This window comes from Arachis ipaensis, chromosome B8 (assembly GCF_059453495.1).
Source record: "Arachis ipaensis isolate K30076 ecotype BB chromosome B8, ASM5945349v1, whole genome shotgun sequence".
NCBI lineage: Eukaryota > Viridiplantae > Streptophyta > Magnoliopsida > Fabales > Fabaceae > Arachis > Arachis ipaensis.
Genome location: NC_142443.1, coordinates 97,159,201 through 97,182,059, shown reverse-complemented (window position 1 = coordinate 97,182,059; position 22,859 = coordinate 97,159,201). Strand labels below are relative to the sequence as shown.

Genomic DNA, 22,859 nt, shown 5'->3' with positions numbered 1-22,859 from the left:
CTTGACGATCCCATCTGAGAGACGAGAGCTTGTATAGCAGAAGTCAGACCATTAAGTGTGTTTTCCATGGTCGTTTATCTTTGCCAACTGTGATTGTGGTTTCCACCTTGGTTGTAATTGCCACCTTGTTGATTGTATCCTTGATTCGGGCGGTCATAGAAATTATGAGTAGCTGCCAAGGTGTTGTCTTCTTGTTGGAGCTGCGGACACTCATCAGTGTAATGAGTGTAATCAGCACATATTCTGTATACTCTTTGAGGAACCAACTGTTGACTTTGTTGTGATGAGGGAAGCTGAGGTTGTTGTTGATTTAGCTGTATCTGCTTCAGTAGGTTGGTCATCTCACATACAGCTTGTGTTAAAACAGTAGTTTCACTGCTAGAGGAGACCTCTGCAACAGCCTTGGAGTGGTTGTTCCTGTGCCTGTGATTCTGAGTGGACTCAGCTAAGTCGCTGATCAGTTGCCACGCTTCATCTGCGGTCTTGTACTTCTTCAGAGAACCATTACTTGCACCATCCAATGTAGTCTTATCCCGAGGCTTCATGCCTTGAGTGAAGTAGCTGATCAACACTAACCTGTCAATCATGTGATGGGGACATGCATCTAGAAGATTCTTGAAGCGCTCCCAATACTCATAAAGAGTCTCCAATTCGCCTTGAATAATACAGGAGATCTCTTTCCTCAGTCTATCTGTAACTTCAACTGGAAAGTATTTTTTCAAGAATTCTCTCCTGAGCGTATCCCAGTTAGTAACAGTCGCTTCAGATTGAGTGTAGTACCACTCCCTCACCATTCCCTCAAGAGAAAATGGGAAGGCGGTTAGCAGAATAGAAGTTTCATCTGCACCATGACGCCTAACAGTAGAACAGGCTGTCTGAAAATTCTGAGGTGCTTGATAGGCCCCTGAACAGGTAAGCCATGAAACTTGGGTATCAAGTTGATTAGTGCAGTCTTCAGTTCAAAATTTGCAGCCAGATTTGGGTGACGCACTTGATACGGTTGCGGGGTAAAGTCTGGGGCTCCTGCCTCCTAGAGAGTAATCCTCCTGGGCTCCGCCATATTACCTGCACGTAAATCAACCGAATTAGTAGTAGAGAAGCTTGTTTCTCCCTCAGATGGAGGTTCAGATTCGCCCTCATATGAGACTGGTGAATTGATAACAACCACTTCACTACCCTCAGAGGCCAACCGATGCTGAGCTCGCCTAATACGTGAAAGAGTTCTTTCAATTTCAGGATCAAATGCAGCTAAGCTCGGATCAGGCAGTGAATGCATCATTCAACGAAAGAAACATATAGCTCATGATAATAAAATAAAATAAAACATGCAAATAAATAAAATTAAAAGTATTTACACCAACTAATAATTTAGCACACAATTGTAATTCCCCAGCAACGGCGCCAAAAATTGATGGAGGCGAAAATCAGCCAATTAAGAAATTAATAGAAGGAATACGTTACGAGTATAGTTCTTAACCAGAAAAAATCCGCTTATTAATTTAGAAGGGTTGTCACAAAATCAGAATAAAAATACTGGGAGTATGAATCCCAAGTCGTCTTCCAACGATTTGACAAAAGGGTGCTATCTTATTAATCAGAAGTTTTCTGAGAAATTTTAAGCGTTGAATAACTAAAAAGTAAAGGATTGTGAATTAAGGCAAAATAAATTAAAAGAGATTTATATAATTAAATAAAAAGCCTTGACCGGGGGTATAATTAATTGGAAGTTCTATCCTTGTTGGAATTCTTTCAAGTGTAGTATAAAGAGGTTGTTATTTTCACTTAGTTAACCCTTACTAAATAAAGGAAATTCAAGTGATTGAGCTAACTCTTATTCTCAAATCCTAGTCCTCTCCCTTGGGAAGGACTAGCGTTAGTGAATAGAGAATTGGCCAACAACTTTCAAATTAACTAATCACTTGAGCATTCCAACTCAAGTGTCTCTATTTAATCAACCCCCAAGTTAAGTTGGGAGTCTACTCTATCAACATGAATACCATCTTCCTTGTTTTATAAGAGAAGTAAAAAAGGGAACATAATAATTAAAATCAATTGGAAGCAATTAAACAAATAATAAAATTTAAATAGAAACTTACCTCTTGCATTAATAAATCCTAAAAACAATCCAATTGTAACTCTGAACAAAAATTAAGGACATGGAAGAGTAAGGGAATAAGAGAACAAACTAGAATAATAACTTCAATGGAGGTGATGACTCTTCTCAATATCCAAAACAAAAGCATAAAACTATAAAACTATGAATGTAAAAGGAAAGCTAGAGAAAGAGTGATTTCTCTCTAAGATTCCAATCTAAAAATCTAAAACTATGCTAATGAGAATGTGTGTTGAGTCTCTGCATGTTTTCTGGCTCTAGTCTGTGTTTCTGAGCCAGAAACTGGGTCCAAACTCGGCCCAAAATCGCCCCCAACGCTTTCTGAAATTTCTGCAGATCGCGCATGTCACGCGTACGCGTCAGTCACGCGGGTGCGTCATTTGACGATTTTCCTTTCCACGCATGCGCGTCAGGCACGCGCTCGCGTCGTTGTGCGAACTCCAATCCACGCGTACGCGTCAAGTACGCGTATGTGTCGCTGTAAAAATCTCCAGTTCACGCGTGCGTGTCGATGCTCGCTAGTTGTCTCATTTATTTCTTGTACTCCTTCCATTTTTGCAAGCTTCCTCTCCATCCTCCAAGCCATTCCTACCCTATATAGACTGAAAACACTGAACACATAGATCACGGCATCGAATGGTAGAAAGGGGATTTAAAATACATAAATTTAAGGCTTAGGAAGTAAGTTTTCAACCATAGAACAAAACTAGGAAGGAATTGTAAAATCATGCAATTTATATAAATAAGTGTGCAAAGACTTGATAAAAACCACTCAATTGAGCACAAGATAAATCATAAAATAGTGGTTTATCAGTTTTTCCGAGACCAAAGATTCATTCAGTTCGTGGGTTTCCCCATATTTAAAACCATAAATTAAAACCAAATCCTCTTTTCATCCTTTAAACCTTCCTTAACTTTCTTAGGAATTCTTTCCCAAAAACCTCAACCACCAATGTCAAGCACTTAAGTCTACCCTTTACCCTTAATACTTTTAAAGGAATACTCATTTTCCAATTTCACAAACAATCGTTAACGATCATCAAATAGCTTCTCAAAGATAAGTCTTTTCATATTTAAATCAACCTTATAACATAACTCTTTCTTAAATAAATTAAGATCAAATAATATAACTTCCCTAAATCCAAATCTTTTAAAATAACTTTTCAAATAAAACCTCAGATTTTATAAAATTTTGGCAGCACCTGATGAATGAAATTTTGATGGTATAGAATTTACTAATGAAATCTCATTGCAATATAGTTTCTAAACCAACAAATAATCCTTTCATACAAAAGATTGTTTGTCACAAGTACAAACCCCTAAAATTAATAACCAAAGTATTCAAACTTCGGGTCGTTCTCCCTAGGAATTACAATAAAGTGTTCTTGTTATTGGCTATGAGGTATGTTTGGGGTTTTTGAGATAATAGGCAAGAGATATAAATGGTAAAGGAAATAAACTAATAACTAACAAAGCTCTTGGCAAGATATGAGAACTAGAAGTCCTATCCTCATTATCCTCCTCAATTGTAACAACAATTGTCCATTGCTCTAACCATGGAGGAAAGTCAAGTGAATGGATTAACGTGAGTCCAGAAGTCCTAGCCAAATCTAGATGAAAGACTAGCTTTAGTGGCATTCAAGTTAATTACCAACTTCTAATTATCAATTAACAAAGGAATTAGATAACTCAAGAGAGTCACTAATTACTCTACCTAGGCCAAGAGGAACAAAATCTATACTAAAATCCAACCAAGCATTTCATCAAACACTTGGAAGGTTGATAAACCCCGATTTTGTGGTTTATCTTGTGCTTAATTTGGGGGATTTTATCACCTTTTCTCACATTTATTCAATGAAATAGCATGGTTTTGCAATTCTCCCTTGATTTGTGCTTAAATGTGAAAACATACCTTTTAGGCCCTAAAATTGGTGATTTTAATTCACTTTAATTCCATTCGATGCCTTGATATGTTTGTTGAGTAATTTTAGGTTCATAAGGCAAGTATTGGATGGAAGAAGTGAGGAGAAAAGCATGCAAAGTGGGAGAACTCATGAAGAAATGAAAGAACCGTAAAGCTGTCAAGCCTGAACTCTTCGCACTCAATCGACCATAACGTGAGCTATAGAGGTCCAAATGAAATGGTTCTAGTTGCATTGGAAAGATAACATCCAAGGCTTCAAAATGATATAAAATTTTCCATAGTTGCCTGACTTATAGGGGTGCGCACGTGGTATGTACGCGTGTGCACTGATTGAGCACGTGGTTTACTAAAGTGAAATCGTGGCCAGCGATTTCTAGAGCATTTTGGGCCCAACCCAACTCATTTCTAATGCTATTTCATGCAGAATTCAAGCTTCGGAAAGGGGGGAGCAATTTTTTGGTAGCTTAGCATCATGTAGGTTAGTTTCTAGAGGGAGAAGCTCTATCTTCTCTCTAGAATTAGGTTAGGTTTAGGACATTTCCATCTTAGATCTAGGTTCAATTACTTGTTTTCATCTTATTTTTTTTATGATTTCTTACCTCTACTCCTTCATTCTCATGATTTGTATTGTTAATTTTACTTTTATGCTTCTTTTATGTTCATGATCCCATGTTGGATTTAGATCTCTTTAATGCAATTTAATGTTTGATGTTCTTTTTATTGATGAATTGAGTGGTGAATTTACTTTCCTTGCTATTTGTAGTTGTTAGATTTTACTATTTTTTGTCATTTATTATGCTTTCCTTTTATGCCTTCCAAGTGTTTGACAAAATGTTTGGAAGGATGTTAGAGTAGACTTTGAGCATTCTTGGCTTGAAAAGAGTAATTAGGCAATCTTGAGTCATGAAAACCCAACTTATGTTGGTGATCTAGAGTTGTTAGCTAGTATGATTTCCATTGACTCTAATCTCTTGCTAATTCTATTAGTGAGTTGATTAGTACATTTGGATTGAAATTAGCTAGTCTTATTAGACTTTCTCCGAGTATGAGGATAACATGATACTTTCTTCCATCTTCGGAGATGACGTAATAAGATAAATTCTTGTTTATTATTGTGATATGATTGATTAATCTTGTTTGACTTTCTCCCTATGTGTTGGAGTTGACTAAATAAGATGAATTAATCATTGCATGACTAAGATAGAAAGCCTATGATCTCAACACTTGCCATGAATGTCTCTCTTCTTTAATTGCTTTCTTTAATTATTTGCTTGATTTACTTTCCTTGTCATTTAGTTTCTTGCCCTTTTATCAATCAAAACCCCCTTACATCCTTCATAGCCAATAATCATATACTTCATTGCAATTCCTTGTGAGACGACCCGGAGTCTAAATACTCTGGTTAATTCTTATTTGGGGTTTGTTCTTTGTGACAACCAAAATTTTTCATGTGAGAATTGTTTGTTGGTTTGGAGCTATGCTTACAACGAAGTTCTTATTTCTATAAGAGAAATTCTAGACCATCGAGCAAATTCTCATTATCAAAATAGCGCCGTTGCCAGGGAGTTGCAATGGTGTTATGTTATTGGCTATTGTATATATGTTAATATGCTTCTTTGCTAGTTTTTGCTTGTTTTAGGATTTAGTTTTTATTAGTTCTTATTAGTACTTGTTTTTATTCTCTTTTGCTATTATAAATTCTCATCCTCACTTTGGCTATGAGTTTGGCTCAAATTATGTTTTAGGGAATGAAAGCTACAATAAGGATGTGCATCAAGGATGGAACAATCAAAGATGGAAGGAACCTCAAAGGATTGATCAACCTTCTTGGCAACAACCCCCTCCGGCTTCTTATGGGTATAATTCTAATCCTAATGCATATCAATCTAATGGATGTGGTGACCCTTATTGTGATTGTCAACAACCACCACCACATGCCTATGAACTACCCCCTCAACATGATTTTGAACCACCTTACTCACAAGCCCCATACCACCAAACACCTCCATATGGCCATAATCCTTATCCACCATACCAACCACCTTATGAGACATATGAACCATACATAGAACCACCATAATTCCAACACAACTACTCCTAAGAACCACCTCCATATACACCATATCCATACCCAACCAAGATGAACCACTTTCCAATTATGAAACTTCCTTCCCAAATAATGAACCTTCTTTTTCCACACCACCTCCAATGGATGATTCTCTCCAAGAATGTGTTAGTTCTTACATTCGAAGGCAAGAAGAGGACCAAAAGGAGTTCAAGGAGTTAGAAGCCAAGATGGCTATCATAGCGGAAGCCGTTAGCAACATGGTCTCTGATAAACCCATATTTCATGATATATTTTGTGCTCAATTTAAGTGATTTATTCAACCCTTCACCCACTAATTCATATGAAACTGCATGGTTTTACTTTTCCTTTCTTATTATGTGATATATGTGAAAAACATGTTTCCTATGCTTTAAAAATAATTATTTTAATTACCTTTTATTACCATTCGATGCCGTGATTTGTGTGTTGAGTATTTTCAGATCTCCTAAGGCAGGAATGATTTAAAGGATGGAAAGGAAACACACAAAAATGGAAGGAAAGCACAAAATGGAGTTTTTGAAGAAACTGGCAGCTACGCGAACGCGTGACTGACGCTGACGCGCGCCTTGAGCAGAACGCAAATGACGCGTACGCGTGACCGAAGCAAACGCATGACAAGGAAAACTCCCAGATGACGCGACCGCGTGACCTACGCAGACACGTGACAGACGCCATGCACCAGAAACTGCAGAAAACGCTCCCAGCGATTTCTGAAACCCTTTTTTGGCCCAGATCCAAGTACAGAAAGCACAGATTAGAGGTTATAAAGTGGGGGAATGCATCGATTCATAAGGAGGCCTTCAATAATTCACTTTTCACAATTTAGATGTAGTTTTTAGAGAGAGAGGTTCTCTTCTCTCTCTTAGGTTTTAGGATTAGGATTCCTCTTAAAGGATTTAGGATTTCAACTCTTCATCAGGTTCAATATTTCTTTTACTTTATATTTCTCTTTTACTTTCAAATACTTTAATGCTCTCATTTAATTACTTGTGTTGCCAAATTGGCTTATGAACTCTCTATGTTTAGATTGATTTTCTCTTATTAATGCAATTGAGGTATTTCAGATTTATGATTCTTATTTAGCTTTTTATATTCTTGGCTTTAATTGATTAACTGAAGGCTCTTGAGTTATCAACTTATCGTGATTGATTGTTATGTCGGCTAATTGACTGGAATTCCACTAACTCTAGTCTTTCCTTAGGAGTTGGCTAGGACTTGGGAATCTAACTAATTAGTTCACTTGACTTTCCTTGCTTTCGTAAAGGTTAACTAAGTGGGATTAACTTCAATTCTCATAGGAGTAACTAGAATAGGACTTCTGAATTTTCATACCTTACCAAGAGTTTACTTTACAGTTATTTATTTCTTTTACTTGTCATTTAAGTTACTTGTTCCTTACTTTCAAAACCCCCAATTCACAAAACTCATAACCAATAATAAGAAGACCTCCTTGCAGTTCCTTGAGAAGACGACCCGAGGTTTAAATACTTCGGTTATCAATTTAAAAGGGGTTTTGTTACTTGTGACAACCAAAACGTTTCTACGAAAGGATTTTCTGTTGGTTTAGAAGCTATACTTACAACGCGATCATATTTTTATATTTCTTTACCGATAGAAAAACTGATCGTCAAAATGGCGCCTTTGCCGGGGAACTGCAAACATGTGCCTTATTATTGGTTATTGTAAACATTTTTCTTTTATTTGTTTATTTGTTTTTGTTTTTCCCTTTTATTTCTATTAGCTACTATGAATTCTCACCCCTCTCGCTTTGAGTTTGGTTCTAAATTTGTTGAAAGGAGTGGAAGCTATAACAGGAATATGCATCAAGGTCTAAGCAGTCTAAGCAGTCGAAGATGGATGGAGCCAAGAGGATCTGATCAACCCTTTAGGCAACAACACCCTCCAAGATATCCTGGACAAGGACCACCCTACAATGCATACCAAGCTGATAGATATGGTGGACCCCCTTGTAATTACCAACAAGCCCCACCCTGTACTTATAGACCATCCTCTCAACGTAGCTTTGAACCACCACACTCACAAGCTCCTTTTCACCATTCACCACCGTATGACCCTTATCCACCACCATTCCAATCCAATTACTCCCAAGAACCACCACATTCTTATTTTGAACCCTCTTCCACAACCAATGAACCCTCATACCCACCCCAACCTCCAATGAATGACAAACTTCGTGTTCTTCTTCAAGGGCAAGCGAGGATGCAAAGGGGCGTATTGGAACTCACTACTACCTTAACTGAGGTAGTAAATATAATAGCTTCCCGACATCTGAGCGCTCAAAATACTCCCATGGCTGCATGTGGAGAATCAAAAGAAGAGCGTAGCATGAAGGAAACACTAGAAACTCCGGTGGACAATGAGGAGCATGGCTTTGTATTGGAACAAGTGGAGGAAGCCATGATAGTTGTAGAGGAAGAAGTGGTTGAAGATTTAGGAGATGCTGAACCTCCATGGGAATCGAGGGCTGTAAAGGATTCTGCTGAGAAGTTCGAAATTGATGCCAAAGAGGATAGTGCACAACCTCCAAAGCATATACCTTGTGAAAAATTAGACGGAACAGACCAAGAAGTTGATTCCATAGGCAGTGATGATCATGAATCAAGCTCTCCTAATCACGAACTCACATCCGCAACTGAACTCCTTGAGCCTGAAGAATCTTATCCAAGTGAATACGAAGATGATGTCGAGGTAGATTTCTCTCAACCTCCAACGTATGACTTGAGTGACGAGGAAGACATAGAAGACTTTGATCAGGACGCAGTTGCAGTTGAAAAATTTTGTAAAGAAGTGGAGGAATTCACAGAAGAATACAAGGGAGTAGAACTTACCGAACCACTGGAAACACCTGTCCCAAGGCCATTACCACCTAATACAAGCTTCAAGTGGGTGCAATCCTTAACCTTTATCTTTACTTTTTCACTTGAATATAGTTTGCTTGAAACAGATGGCCAGCTTAGAGCTCTCTACAGCTTTAAGAGTAAGAGGGAAATGGCTCGTACTCAGAACTGGTGTGCAAGATTCAATAAGGTTCCACGCTTCAATTCGAAGTGCACGGATTGGTACCAAGTTCAATTGAATGGGTCTCAGAAGACGTTTGGTCATCTTGGTGAGAAGACAATTTCTAAACCGCCCGGATGGAAGAATATAGATCAAGACAAAGGCGGATTTAAAAACAAAGTTTGGGATCCTGGAAAATATTCTGACATTCAACACCCCGGGAGCCTGAGAATCTATTTGAAGCTGCTCAAAAGCTTTACATACCTAGTTTGGGACCCCGGAGGCTGTTGGCATTCCAAACATTGGTGGAGATTTCTGGATGAATTTAAGCATAAGCCACCATAATAGGAAGCTCATCCAATGTCCAACTTAAGGACTTTAACTAAAAGTGCTAGGTGGGAGACAACCCACCATGGTATGGTCGTGTTGTTTGTTTTTTTTCATTGAACCTGAATATTACTCATTAGCATTGCATACTGCATAATTGCATAATTGCATAATTGCATAAAAAAAAGAGCGCGCAACGCGACCGCGTTGCTAACGCGTTCGCGTCAGTCGCGAAAAACACCTCCCACGCGTCTGTGTCACTCACGCGAACACGTGATCTGAAAATCAGCGTAAAAATCCAATGCCCAGAAATCTGGGCTGGAATCGTGCGGCTTGTGTGCGTTTAGCACAAAACGGCCCACGCGTTCGTGTCCATGACGCGAACGCGTCACTTGCAAAACACTCATCCCACACGAAAGCGTGAGCGACGCGTGAATATTATGGCCCCCTAAATGGAGACAGAGAGTTGCGCTGAAACGACACTGGAATTGTGCGTTTAGCAAAATTTGCAGCGACGCGGTCGCGTGCCTCACGCGTCCGCGTCATTCATCTTTCACCCATTCCACGCGATCGCATCAATCACGTGACCGCGTCAATCCCATTTCACCCTAGCCACGCGATCGCGTGCTCCACGTGTTCGCGTGGATTCAAAATCACTAACCCCCTATCACGCGAAACCTTACCCATCGCGGCCCCCATACCCCCTTCTTCTTCCTTTTTTCTCTGCAACCCACCCTCCCCAACCACTACCACTCCCAGCCGATCACCTCTGACCGCCGCACCACCCTCGACCACTCAGACCCGCCGTGACCCCCAACCCCCCCTCTGCTCCCTCTCTGCTCCCCTCCCAAACACCACCACCCCCAACCACCACTTCGACCGCCGCACCACCCCCAACCACCCAGACCACCACGCGACACCCCCCCTCCCCTTTCTCTTCTTCTTCCTTCCCTCCCATTCTTCTCTCTCTTCTTCCCTCCACCATTGCTGCCCCACTGCGGCCAACCACCACCACCACACCACCAGCGCCGCCTCCCATTCCAACCCACTCCAACCCACAACCCTCGCCGCCCCTCCCACCATCACAACCCCTCACCCAACCCAAACCCCAACCTCCAACCCAGTCTACCCCTCCACCGCGCTGCCCTGTTCCGCCACAGTGCCACCGTGCCCCCTCCCAGCACCGCCACTTCACCACCGCCATCTCTCTTATCCCTACCTTAGTTCATACGCATATCAGGTTCCGCCGAAATGCCACTTTTCTTTCATTCGTAGTTAGTTGCATATTTTTCTGATTATGTTCAAATTAGGCTAGTTTGAGATGCATGTTTGTAGTGGATTCTAGGTGGTTAGGTAGCTAGGATGTGGTTAGTGGATTTGGGCCTGATAATTGCGCCGTACTTGTTGCTTGTTTTACTTATTCTGTAATTTTGGTCTGGCTGTGATATTTACACTGTTCATATGCTGTTCTTCACTGTTTCATGCTGCTGTTACACTACTCTTTCATGTTCATATTACTTGTGTCTATTTGCAGCTTTATTTTAATTTATATGAAATGTTCTGCTTGCTGTTTATTACCCGGAATCATCTAATTTTAGCCGTAATGCTGCCCAATTTTCTGCAAATTGTTTCCTTCTCATTCATGTATTGGTTTTGGCAATTTTGAATTTTGCATTACTTAGCATTTACCAAACCAATTCATGAATGCACGGGATAGCATTCTTATTCCTTCTTAATTCCCTGGCTAGTAAATCGCATTATTGATGATTTCCTTTTAATTTTTGCTACTCTTATCTCTATTTGAATTATCATCAATAACCTAATATTTTTGCCTGAATATGAGTTGATTATTCTTTAAATTTGTGAATTTCTTGTTACCTATGAAACATTTATCAATGCCACTCACTTTAACTTTCTTTCTCCTAAACCCACTGCTTTCCACTTTCTAACCTCTTTTTCACTTTTAACCACTTTTAACTTTCTAACTTCTCCCTTTGCTTTTTAACTAACTCTTTCAACTTTTTAACTCATGGCATGATTATTGTTTCTCCTAATTAACAGGTATTCTACTTATAATATATTTTGGATTGTGATTTCTCATCTCAGATTTTTAACTCCGAAACAATCCAAAATGTACATTTATTTAACTAATTTCATTATTCTACTACTCTTTTTGCCACTATGTGCTTATATTGCTATTATTCTATTTGCCTACTTATTTTCCTACTTTATTCTTCATTTATATCCTGGAATTTCTGCTTTTCAGGATGTCTGACCCTCAACAAAAAGGAAAACGCAAGGCAACCACTAGTAAAAGGAAAAGAGGTGAATCCTCTATGTCTATCTTGCAAATTATGCATGATGACTCCTGGCGGGAAAAGCACTTTACCCCGCAGAAGAAGGCTGACCAGCTCCTCCTGCCAATGATCTGGTAAAATTTGCAAACAGATACTGTGAGCTGAAGTATCCAGTGTTTGCCACCTCCAGGAACCTGTACCTGGAGAGGACTCTGAAAATTCCAGAAGAACTACAGCAGTACACCTCTGATCAGATAAAACAAAGAGGCTGGTTCTTCTTGGAGAGAAACTTGACAGAGGTCAATGCTTCCTGGGTAAGAGAGTTTTACTGCAACTATTTCAAGACTTCCCTGGATGCAGTGCATCTCAGAGGGAAATAGATACTGGTCATTGAGGAAGCCATTGAGGATATTCTGCAGCTTCAGCCTAAGTCAGATCAGCCTGACGGTTACCAAAAGGCTGAAGAGGACATGCGCTTTTTGAGATTTGACTGGGATGCTGTCAAGCAGAGGATAGCCCTTGATCCTATTGTCCCATGGGTCATGGGGAAGAACACAGCAATGTCTAAAAGAATCAAGCTGATGTATCTGAATGATGAGGCTCGGCTCTGGCATCAGATCCTGAGCAACTTTGTTATGCTGAGCACTCATGAGACAGAGCTGCCTGCTGCTATGATCACCCTCCTCTGGTGTGTGCTGGAGGGTAAGGACCTGTATCTTCCACGATTCATCCGGCATTACATGGCCAAGGTCCATGTCAGAGGCACTCTTCCTTTCCCTTATCTGATCGCCCAGCTAGGCCGTCGAGCTGACGTGCCTTGGGAGCTTGCTGATGAGAAGCCACCTGCTGCAGATTGCAAGAAGATTATCCCTCACAGCAGGAAGTTTCAGGCTTTGGGTTACAGACCCCCATTCCTCACCGCTTCTGATGAGACAGCCACACCTTCAGCTCCCCCTTCTTCATCTACTGATGCCCCAGCTACCACCACTGCACCTCCACCTGCCTCAGAGCCCATTTACCACCTCGTGCACCGCTTATTTCAGCAGCTGGACCAGATGGAGCGCCGCAACCAGCAGCGATATGAGAGATCTGAGCGTCGCAACAAGCGACGCTATGAGTACCTCAAGTTGCTGATCCGATCTGGCAGCGACATCCCCTCCGAGCCTGACACACCATCAGAGCCATCTGAGGAGGAGGTGGACGAGCATGAGGATGAGACACATGCACAGAGAGGGGCTGAGCAGGCAGGACCGGAGCAGGCTACGTCACAGTAGGAGGAGCCACACCAGATCCAGGCCACATACCCAGAGATTCCTCTACAGTCCGCACCTCCACTACAGCAGACAGATCTTCTTACACTTATCCAGTCTGCAGATCCTCAGGCCACCACCGAGACTCCAGCAGCCCATCCTTCCGGTGATGACACTCCTTCACACCCAGCTTGAGTGAGCATCGAGGATGATGCTTTTCTTTAAGTGTGGGGAGGTCACCATCCCTGGCGTATCTTTTTGGTGAACCACTACAGACTCTTTTATCTTATTTTGTTACTTTTCTGTATTTTTATCTTTATTTTATTTTTATTTTTCAGTACTTATCCATTGCTCTTTTGCTGTATTTCTACTTTATTTCCGCATTTTGCACTTTAGTTCATATTTTAGCCATTTAGTTTAGTTTGTAATTCTAACCTTATTAATTATAGAATATATGGATTCATTAGTATAGTTTATCCTTTTAGTACATAATAGTTTGATTAAAACAATCCACACACCTTGTATATATAGCATTACATGTTAGTTAGTTAACAACATTTCATCAAGGAACAACACTAAGATTTTAAGGGCCAACCTAAGATTTATATTGAGAATAATGGGAACTCTTAATTTTTACTTGTATGACATGTATAACTGATATATGATTTTCGAGCTGGAGAACACACAGTCTGTGAGTTTTGAGCTTAATTGTATGGTTGCATTCAGACCATAAATTTCATTCATGTGTGTTTTACCCTTCTTTTTCATTCTGATGTTCTTTACTTTGTTTTAATCTATATGTCCAATTATAGAATATAGATACATACCAAGAGATGATTGAGGCCATCATTTGAATTTTTCCTCACTTATCCCAAATTAGCCTACCTTGTGCATCACCCTTATTAGCCCCCTTTGAGCTTTTTAATCCCCTCTTGTTCTATAAACCACATTACTAGCCTTAAGCAGAAAAACAAAATAAAAATTTCAAGTTGAATCCTTGGTTAGCTTAAGATAGATATTGTGTACAATTTAAGAATATGGAATTTTATAGGAACATAGGATGATAGAAACAAAGTAGGAATTTAAAAAAGAATAAGTTGTTCCAAAAACAAAAAAATTGGGAAGCATGCTCATGTGAAATAAAAACAATTGAATTACGATGTGCATTGATTTAAAAAAAATTTTCAGTATTTAAATAAGGGGATACAAAAATTCTCCAAATGCAAAATAAAAAGAATCAATGCACATGGGACAAAATTAAATTTAATACATGAGTTTGCAATACAAAGAGGGAAATTTTGGGCAAATAGGTTAAGAAACTTTGATTTATAAAGTATATATATTAGGTGAGATCTTAGACTAATCAAGGATTCCCTTATTAGCTCACTTAGCCTTATACATATACCCTTACCTTTACCTTGGCCCCATTACAACCTTGAATAAGACCTCATGATTTTTGTATGTCTGTATTCTATAATTGTTGATTGGTTAGATGAAGAAAAAAGTTATAGAAAGTAAGGATAGAAAAAGAATAGAGTGATTAACCCAATAAACACTGAGTGACTAGAGAGTAAGCACAAAATCCAGTGAGGGTTCAATAGCTCATCACCATATATCTCTGCTTAAATTGTTAATTGTCTTGCAAGTTTGTGAAATATCTTCACCCATCTCAATTGTAAAAGTGCTTTAACATTATCTAAGGTTTGGCTATGCATATATGATTCCTTGAGGATATGAATTAATTTAACTACATGTAAGCTTTATATACAAGTGAATAACAATTAGAATTGCATGATTCATTTAGGTAGTTGTATTTAGAATAGATTGCATTGCATGAGATTCCACCACTTTAACCTTACCTTACTCTTTATCTTGGATTTAGCATGAGGACATGCTATTGTTTAAGTGTGGGGAGGTTGATAAACCCATATTTCATGATATATTTTGTGCTCAATTTAAGTGATTTATTCAACCCTTCACCCAATAATTCATACGAAACTGCATGGTTTTACTTTCCCTTCCTTATTATATGATATATGTGAAAAATATGTTTCCTATGCTTTAAAAATAATTATTTTAATTACCTTTTATTACCATTCGATGCCGTGATTTGTGTGTTGAGTATTTTCAGATCTCCTAAGGCAGGAATGATTTAAAGGATGGAAAGGAAACACACAAAAATGGAAGGAAAGCACAAAATGGAGTTTTTGAAGAAACTGGCAACGACGCGAACGCATGGACGACGCAGCCGCGTGCCTAGCGCGAAAAGGCAGTGACGCGAACGCGTGACTGACGCGGACGCGCGCCTTGAGCAGAACGCAGATGACGCGTACGCGTGACCGAAGCGAACGCGTGACAAGGAAAACTCCCAGATGACGCGACCGCGTGACCTATGCGGATGCGTGACAGACGCCACTAATGAGCGGATAATTTATACGCTTTTTGGCATTATTTTTAGTATGTTTTTAGTAGGATCTAGTTACTTTTAGGGATGTTTTTATTAGTTTTTATATTAAATTCACATTTCTGGACTTTACTATGAGTTTGTGTGTTTTTCTGTGATTTCAGGTATTTTCTGGCTGAAATTGAGGGACTTGAGCAAAAATCAGATTCAGAGGTTGAAGAAGGACTGCTGATGCTGTTGGATTCTGACCTCCCTGCACTCAAAGTGGATTTTCTGGAGCTACAAAACTCAAAATGGCGCGCTTTCAATTGCGTTGGAAAGTAGACATCCAGGGCTTTCCAGCATTATACAATAGTTCATACTTTGGCCGAGTTTAGATGATGTAAAAGGGCATTGAACGCCAGTTCTATGCTGCAGTCTGGAGTTAAACGCTAGAAACACGTCACGAACCATAGTTGAACGCCAAAAACACGTTACAACTTGGCGTTCAACTCCAAAAGAAGCCTCTACACGTGCAACATTAAAGCTCAGCCCAAGCACACACCAAGTGGGCCCCGGAAGTGGATTTATGCATCAATTACTCACTTCTGTAAACCCTAGTAGCTAGTTTAGTATAAATAGGACTTTTTACTATTGTATTAGACATCCTGGATTGTATTTTTGATCCTGTGATCACGTTTTGGAGGCTGGCCTCTCGGCCATGCCTGAACCTTCATCACTTATGTATCTTCAACGGTAGAGTTTCTACACTCCATAGATTAAGGTGTGGAGCTCTGCTGTTCCTCATGAATTAATGCAAAGTACTACTGTTTTTCTATTCAATTCAACTTATTCCGCTTCTAAGATATTCATTCGCACTTCAATATGAATGTGATGAGCGTGACAATCATCATCATTCCCCTACGAACGCGTGCCTGACAACCACTTCCGTTCCACCTTAGATTGAATGAGTATCTCTTAGATCTCTTAATCAGAATCTTCGTGGTATAAGCTAGATTGATGGCGGCATTCATGAAAGTCCGGAATGTCTAAACCTTGTCTGTGGTATTCCGAGTAGGATTCAGGGATTGAATGACTGTGACGAGCTTCAAACTCGCAAGTGCTGGGCGTAGTGACAGACACAAAAGGAAGGTGAATCCTATTCCAGTATGATCAAGAACCTCAGATGATTAGCCGTGCTGTGACAGAGCATTTGGACCTTTTTCACAAGAGGATAGGATGTAGCCATTGACAACGGTGATGCCCTTACATAAAGCCAGCCATGGAAAGGAGTAGGACCGATTGGATGAAAACAGCAGGAAAGCAGAAGTTCAGAGGAACGAAAGCATCTCTATACGCTTATCTGAAATTCTCACCAATGAATTACATAAGTGTTTCTATCTTTATTTTCTGTCTATCTATTATTTATTTTCGAAAACTCCATAACTATTTGATATCCGCCTGACTGAGATTTACAAGGTGACCATAGCTTGCTTCATACCAACAATCTCCGTGGGATCGACCCTTACTCACGTAAAGTTTTATTACTTGGACGACCCAGTGCACTTGCTGGTTAGTTGTGCGAAGTTGTGAAGTTATGTTTGGACCATGGTTCTGTGCACCCGTTTTTGGAGCCATTTCCAGGGAAAGAACGAACAAATAATTTTACAACCTAAATCTAATCTGAGTAACAATTTCGCATACCAAGTTTTTGGCGCCGTTGCCGGGGATTATTCGAGTTTGGACAACTGACGGTTCATCATGTTGCTCAGATTGGGTAATTTTCTTCTTATTTTATTTTCAAAAAGTTTTCAAAAAATTTTTTTTCAAAAATCTTTCAAAAATTTCTCATCTGTTTTCGAAAATTATTCTAAAATTTTTTAAGAATGAATTCTAGTGTTTCATGAAGCATGTTAAAGCCTGACTGGCTGTAAAGCCATGTCTAAATTTATTTGGACTGAGGCTTCCAACCCAACATTATCAAGAGCAAGCTAGTTGTTGCTAATCCACCTGCTGCTGTTCCTGATCCACCTGATTTACATGCTAAAGCTTGACTGGCTATTAAGCCATGTCTAACCCTCAGATTGGAGCTTTAGACTAAGAGTGCAAGATTCCTGGAATTCACATTAAAAATTTTGGAATCCTTATTTTTCTTTTTCACAAATAATTTTCGAAAAATACAAAAAAATTATAAAATCATAAAAATCAAAAATATTTTGTGTTTCTTGTTTGAGTCTTGAGTCAATTTTTAAGTTTGGTGTCAATTGCATTTTTTCTAAAAAATTTATGCATTTTTCGAAAAAAAATTCATGCATTCGTAGTGTTCTTCATGATCTTCAAGTTGTTCCTGGCCAGTCTTCTTGTTTGATCTTGATGTTTTCTTGTTTTGTGTCTTTTCTTGTTTTTCATGTGCATTTTTGCATTCATAGTGTCTGAACATGGAAAATTTCTAAGTTTGGTGTCCTGCATGTTTTCTTTGCATATAAAAATTTTCAACAATATGTTCTTGGTGTTCATCATGATCTTCAAAGTGTTCTTGGTGTTCATCTTGACATTCATAGCATTCTTGCATGCATTCATTGTTTTGATCCATAACTTTCATGCATTGCATCATTTTCATATTTTTCTCTCTCATCATTAAAAATTCAAAAATCAAAAAAATATCTTCTCCTTTTTCTTCTCATAAATTCGAAAATTTGAGTTGACTTTTTCAAAACTTTTTAAAATTTAGTTGTTTCTTATGAGTCAAATCAAATTTTCAATTTAAAAATCTTATCTTTTTCAAAATCTTTTTCAAAAATCAAATCTTTTTCATTTTTCTTATTTATTTTAGAAAATTTTAAAAATATTTTTCAAAAATCTTCTCTTAATTTTATCTTATAATTTTCGAAATTATCCTCAACAATTAATGTTTTGATTCAAAAATTTCAAGTTTGTTACTTACTTGTTAAGAAAGATTCAAACCTTGAGTTCTAGAATCAAATCTTGTGATTTCTTGTGAATCAAGTCATTAATTGTGATTTTAAAAATCAAAACGTTTTCAAAACTAATTTCTAATCATATCTTTCTATCATATTTTTTTAAAAAACTTATCTTTTTCAAAAAATTTGATTTTCAAATATCTTTTCTAACTTCTTATCTTCTTATCTTTTCAAAATTGATTTTCAAATCTTTTTCAACTAACTAATTGACTTTTTGTTTGTTTCTTATCTTTTTCAAAACTACCTAACTAACTCACTCTCTCTCTAATTTTCGAAAATATCTCCCTCTTTTTCAAAAATTCTTTTTAATTAACTAATTGTTTCAAAATTCAATTTTAATTTATTTCTTCTTTTAATTTTCGAAAATCACTAACCATTTTTCAAAAATAATTTTCGAAAATTCTCTTTCTCTCTCATCTCCTTCTATTTATTTATTCATCTACTAACACTTCATCTCACCCAAATTCGAACCCCCTCTTCCATCTGTGTTCGAATTTTCTCTTCTTCCCTTCTTTACATTACATTCTTTTCTTCTTCTACTCACATAAGGGAACCTCTATACTTGGGCAAAAAGGATCCCTATTATTATTATTTTTCTGTTCCCTCTTTTTCATATGAGTAGGAGCAAGGACAAGAACATTCTTGTTGAAGCAGACCCTGAACCTGAAAGGACTCTGAAGAGAAAACTAAGAGAAGCTAAATTACTACAATCCAGAGACAACCTTACAGAAATTTTCGACCAGGAAGAAGAGATGGCAGCCGAAAATAATAATAATGCAAGGAGGATGCTTGGTGACTTTACTGCACCTAATTCCAATTTACATGGAAGAAGCATCTCCATCCCTACCATTGGAGCAAATAATTTTGAGCTGAAACCTCAATTAGTTTCTCTGATGTAGCAAAACTGCAAGTTTCATGGACTTCCATCTGAAGATCCTTTTCAGTTCTTAACTGAATTCTTGCAAATCTGTGATACTGTTAAGACTAATGGAGTAGATCCTGAAGTCTACAGGCTCATGCTTTTCCCTTTTGCTGTGAGAGACAGAGCTAGAATATGGTTGGACTCTCAACCTAAAGATAGCTTGAACTCTTGGGATAAGCTGGTCAAGGCTTTCTTAGCCATGTTCTTTCCTCCTCAAAAGCTGAGTAAGCTTAGAATGGATGTTCAAACCTTCAGACAGAAAGAAGGTGAATCCCTCTATGAAGCTTGGGAGAGATACAAGGAACTGACCAAAAAAGTGTCCTTCTAACATGCTTTCAGAATGCACCATCCTGGATATATTCTATGATGGTCTATCTGAATTAGCTAAGATGTCATTGGATACTTCTGCAGGTAGATCCATTCACCTAAAGAAAACGCCTGGAGAAGCTCAAGAACTCATTGACATGGTTGCTAATAACCAGTTCATGTACACTTCTGAGAGGAATCCTGTGAGTAATGGGACGCCTCAGAAGAAGGGAGTTCTTGAAATTGATACTCTGAATGCCATATTGGATCAGAATAAAATATTGACTCAGCAAGTCAATATGATTTCTCAGAGTCTAAATGGAATGCAAGCTGCATCCAACAGTACTCAAGAGGCATCTTCTGAAGAAGAAGCTTGTGATCCTGAGAACCCTGCAATAGCAGAGGTGAATTACATGGGTAAACCATATGGAAACACCTATAATCCCTCATGGAGAAATCACCCAAATCTCTCATGGAAGGATCAGCAAAAGCCTCAACAAGGCTTTAATAATGGTGGAAGAAACAGGTTTAGCAATAGCAAGCCTTTTCCATCATCCACTCAGCAACAGATAGAGAACTCTGAACAAAATACCTTTAATTTAGCAAACTTAGTCTCTGATCTATCTAAGGCTACTGTGAGTTTCATGAATGAAACAAGGTCTTCCATTAGAAATTTGGAAGCACAAGTGGGCCAGCTGAGTAAAAGGATCACTGAAATCCCTCCTAGTACTCTCCCAAGTAATACAGAAGAAAATCCAAAAGGAGAGTGTAAGGCCATTGATATAACCATCATGGCCGAATCCAAGGAAGAAGGGGAGGACGTGAATCCCAAGGAGGAGGACCTCCTGGGACGTCCAGTGATCACTAAGGAGTTTCCCTCTGAGGAACCAAAAGAATCTGAGACTCATCTAGAGACCATAGAGATTCTATTGAACCTCCTTATGCCATTCATGAGCTCTGAAGAGTATTATTCTTCTGAAGAGAATGAAGATATTACTGAAAAGTAAGTTGCCAAGTTCCTTGGTGTAATCATGAAGCTGAATGCCAATTTATTTGGTAATGAGACTTGGGGAGATGAACCTCCCCTGTTCACCAATGAACTAAATGCATTGGATCAACTGAGATTGCCTCAGAAGAAACAGAATCCTGAAAAGTTCCTAATACCTTGTACCATAGGCACCATGACCTTTGAGAAGGCTCTATGTGACCTTGGGTCAGGAATAAACCTCATGCCACTCTCTGTAATGGAGAAACTGGAAATCTTTGAGGTATAAGCTGCTAGAATCTCATTAGAGATGGCAGACAATTCCAGAAAACAGGCTTATGGACAAGTAGAGGACATATTAGTAAAGGTTGAAGGCCTTTACATCCATGTTGATTTTATAATCCTAGATACTGGGAAGGATGAGGATGAATTCATCATCCTTGGAAGACCCTTCCTAGCTACAGCAAGAGCTGTGATTGATGTTAACAGAGGTGAACTAGTCCTTCAATTGAAGGAGGACTCCCTTGTGTTTACAACTTAAGGTTATCCTTCTGTAAACATGGAAAAGAGGTACAGTAAGCTCCTCTCAAAACAGAGTCAACCAGAGCCCCCACAGTCAAACTCTAAGTTTGGTGTTGGGAGGCCACAACCAAACTCTAAGTTTGGTGTTGAACTCCCATATCCAAACTCTAAGTTTGGTATTGGGGAGTCTCAACAATGCTCTAAACATCTGTGAGGCTCCATGAGAGCCCACTGTCAAGCTATTGACATTAAAGAAGCGCTTGTTGGGAGGCAACCCAATTTTTATTTAATTATATTTTTTATTAGTTATATATCTTCATAGGTTCATGATCATGTAGAGTCACAAAAATAACTGAAAAAATTGAAGAAAAATAAAAAATAGCAGAAGAAAAATCACACCCTGGAAGAAGGACTTACTGGCGTTTAAACGCCAGTAAGGAGCATATGGCTGGCGTTCAATGCCAGAACAGAGCATGGATCTGGCGTTGAACGCCAGAAACAAGCAGCATCCTGGCGTTCAGATGCCAGAAATGCACACTAAAGAAGAGCTGGCGCTGAACACCAGAAACAAGCATCTGGCTGGCGTTCAACGCCAGAAATATGTTGTATCTGGGCGCTGAACGCCCAGAACAAGCATCAATTCGGCGTTTAAATGCCAGAATTGCATGCAAAGGCATTTTACATGCCTAATTGGTGCAGGAATGCAATTCCTTGACACCTTAGGATCTGTGGACCCCACAGGATCAACTCAGCATCTGTGGACCCCATAGGATCCCCACCTACCACCACTCATTCTCTTCCCTCTTCTCAATGTTCATCCTCTCTTCCCAATAAATACACTTCCCCAAAACTCTTCACCAATCACCTCAATCTCTCTTCTCTATCACCACTTCACCACTCACATCCATCCACATCTTCTTCTTCATCTATTCTTTCTTCTTTTGCTCGAGGACGAGCAATATTCTAAGTTTGGTGTGGTAAAAGCATTGCTTATTTTGCTTTTTCATAACCATTGATGACACCCAAGGCCAGAGAAACCTCAAAAAAAAAGAGAGAAGAGAAAAGGGAAGACAAAAGCTTCCACCTCCAAGTCATGGGAGATGGAGAGATTCATGTAAAGGATCTATAGCTCAGTGGTAGAATATTTGACTGCAAATCAAGAGATCCCTGAGATACCTCAGGGGATACATTTTCCCCCACACAATTATTGGGAGCAACTAAGGATAGGAGCACCAAAATCACTAGGGATCAAGCAACAGAGACAAGGAAGAGACATAGAAGAGCTCAAGGACATCATTGGTTCCTCAAGGAGAAAACGCCACCATCACTAAGGTGGACTCATTCCTTGTTCTTAAACTTTCTGTTTTTCGTTTTCTTATGTTAAATGTTTATCTATGTTTGTGTCTTTATTACATGATCATTAGTGTCTAAGTGTCTATGCCTTAAAGTAGTGAATATGAATCCATCACCTCTCTTAAATGAAAAATGTTTTTAATTCAACAGAACAAGAAGTACATGAGTTTCGAATTTATCCTTGAACTTAGTCTAATTATATTGATGTGGTGACAATACTTTTTGTTTTCTGAATGAATGCTTGAACAGTGCATATGTCTTTTGATGTTGTTGTTTATGAATGTTAAATATGTTGGCTCTTGAAAGAATGATGATAAGGAGACATGTTATTTGATAATATGAAAAATCATAAAAATGATTCTTAAAGCAAG

The 22,859-nt window shown here is 38.8% G+C and overlaps 1 protein-coding gene and 1 non-coding gene across 2 annotated transcripts; one reads left to right on the top strand and one right to left on the bottom strand.

The window, feature by feature from the left end:
- Positions 1–8,322: 8,322 nt before the first annotated feature.
- Positions 8,323–9,507, top strand: LOC148548933 (uncharacterized). Its single transcript, XM_088495673.1, has one exon. It carries the CDS (start codon positions 8,323–8,325, stop codon positions 9,505–9,507), a length of 1,185 nt encoding a protein of 394 aa, XP_088351799.1.
- Positions 9,508–19,548: 10,041 nt separating this feature from the next.
- On the bottom strand, positions 19,549–19,657 carry LOC148548932 (small nucleolar RNA R71). Its single transcript, XR_015897010.1, has one exon. It is a non-coding gene; the product is annotated as a small nucleolar RNA R71 (small nucleolar RNA).
- Between the last annotated feature and the right edge of the window lie 3,202 nt (positions 19,658–22,859).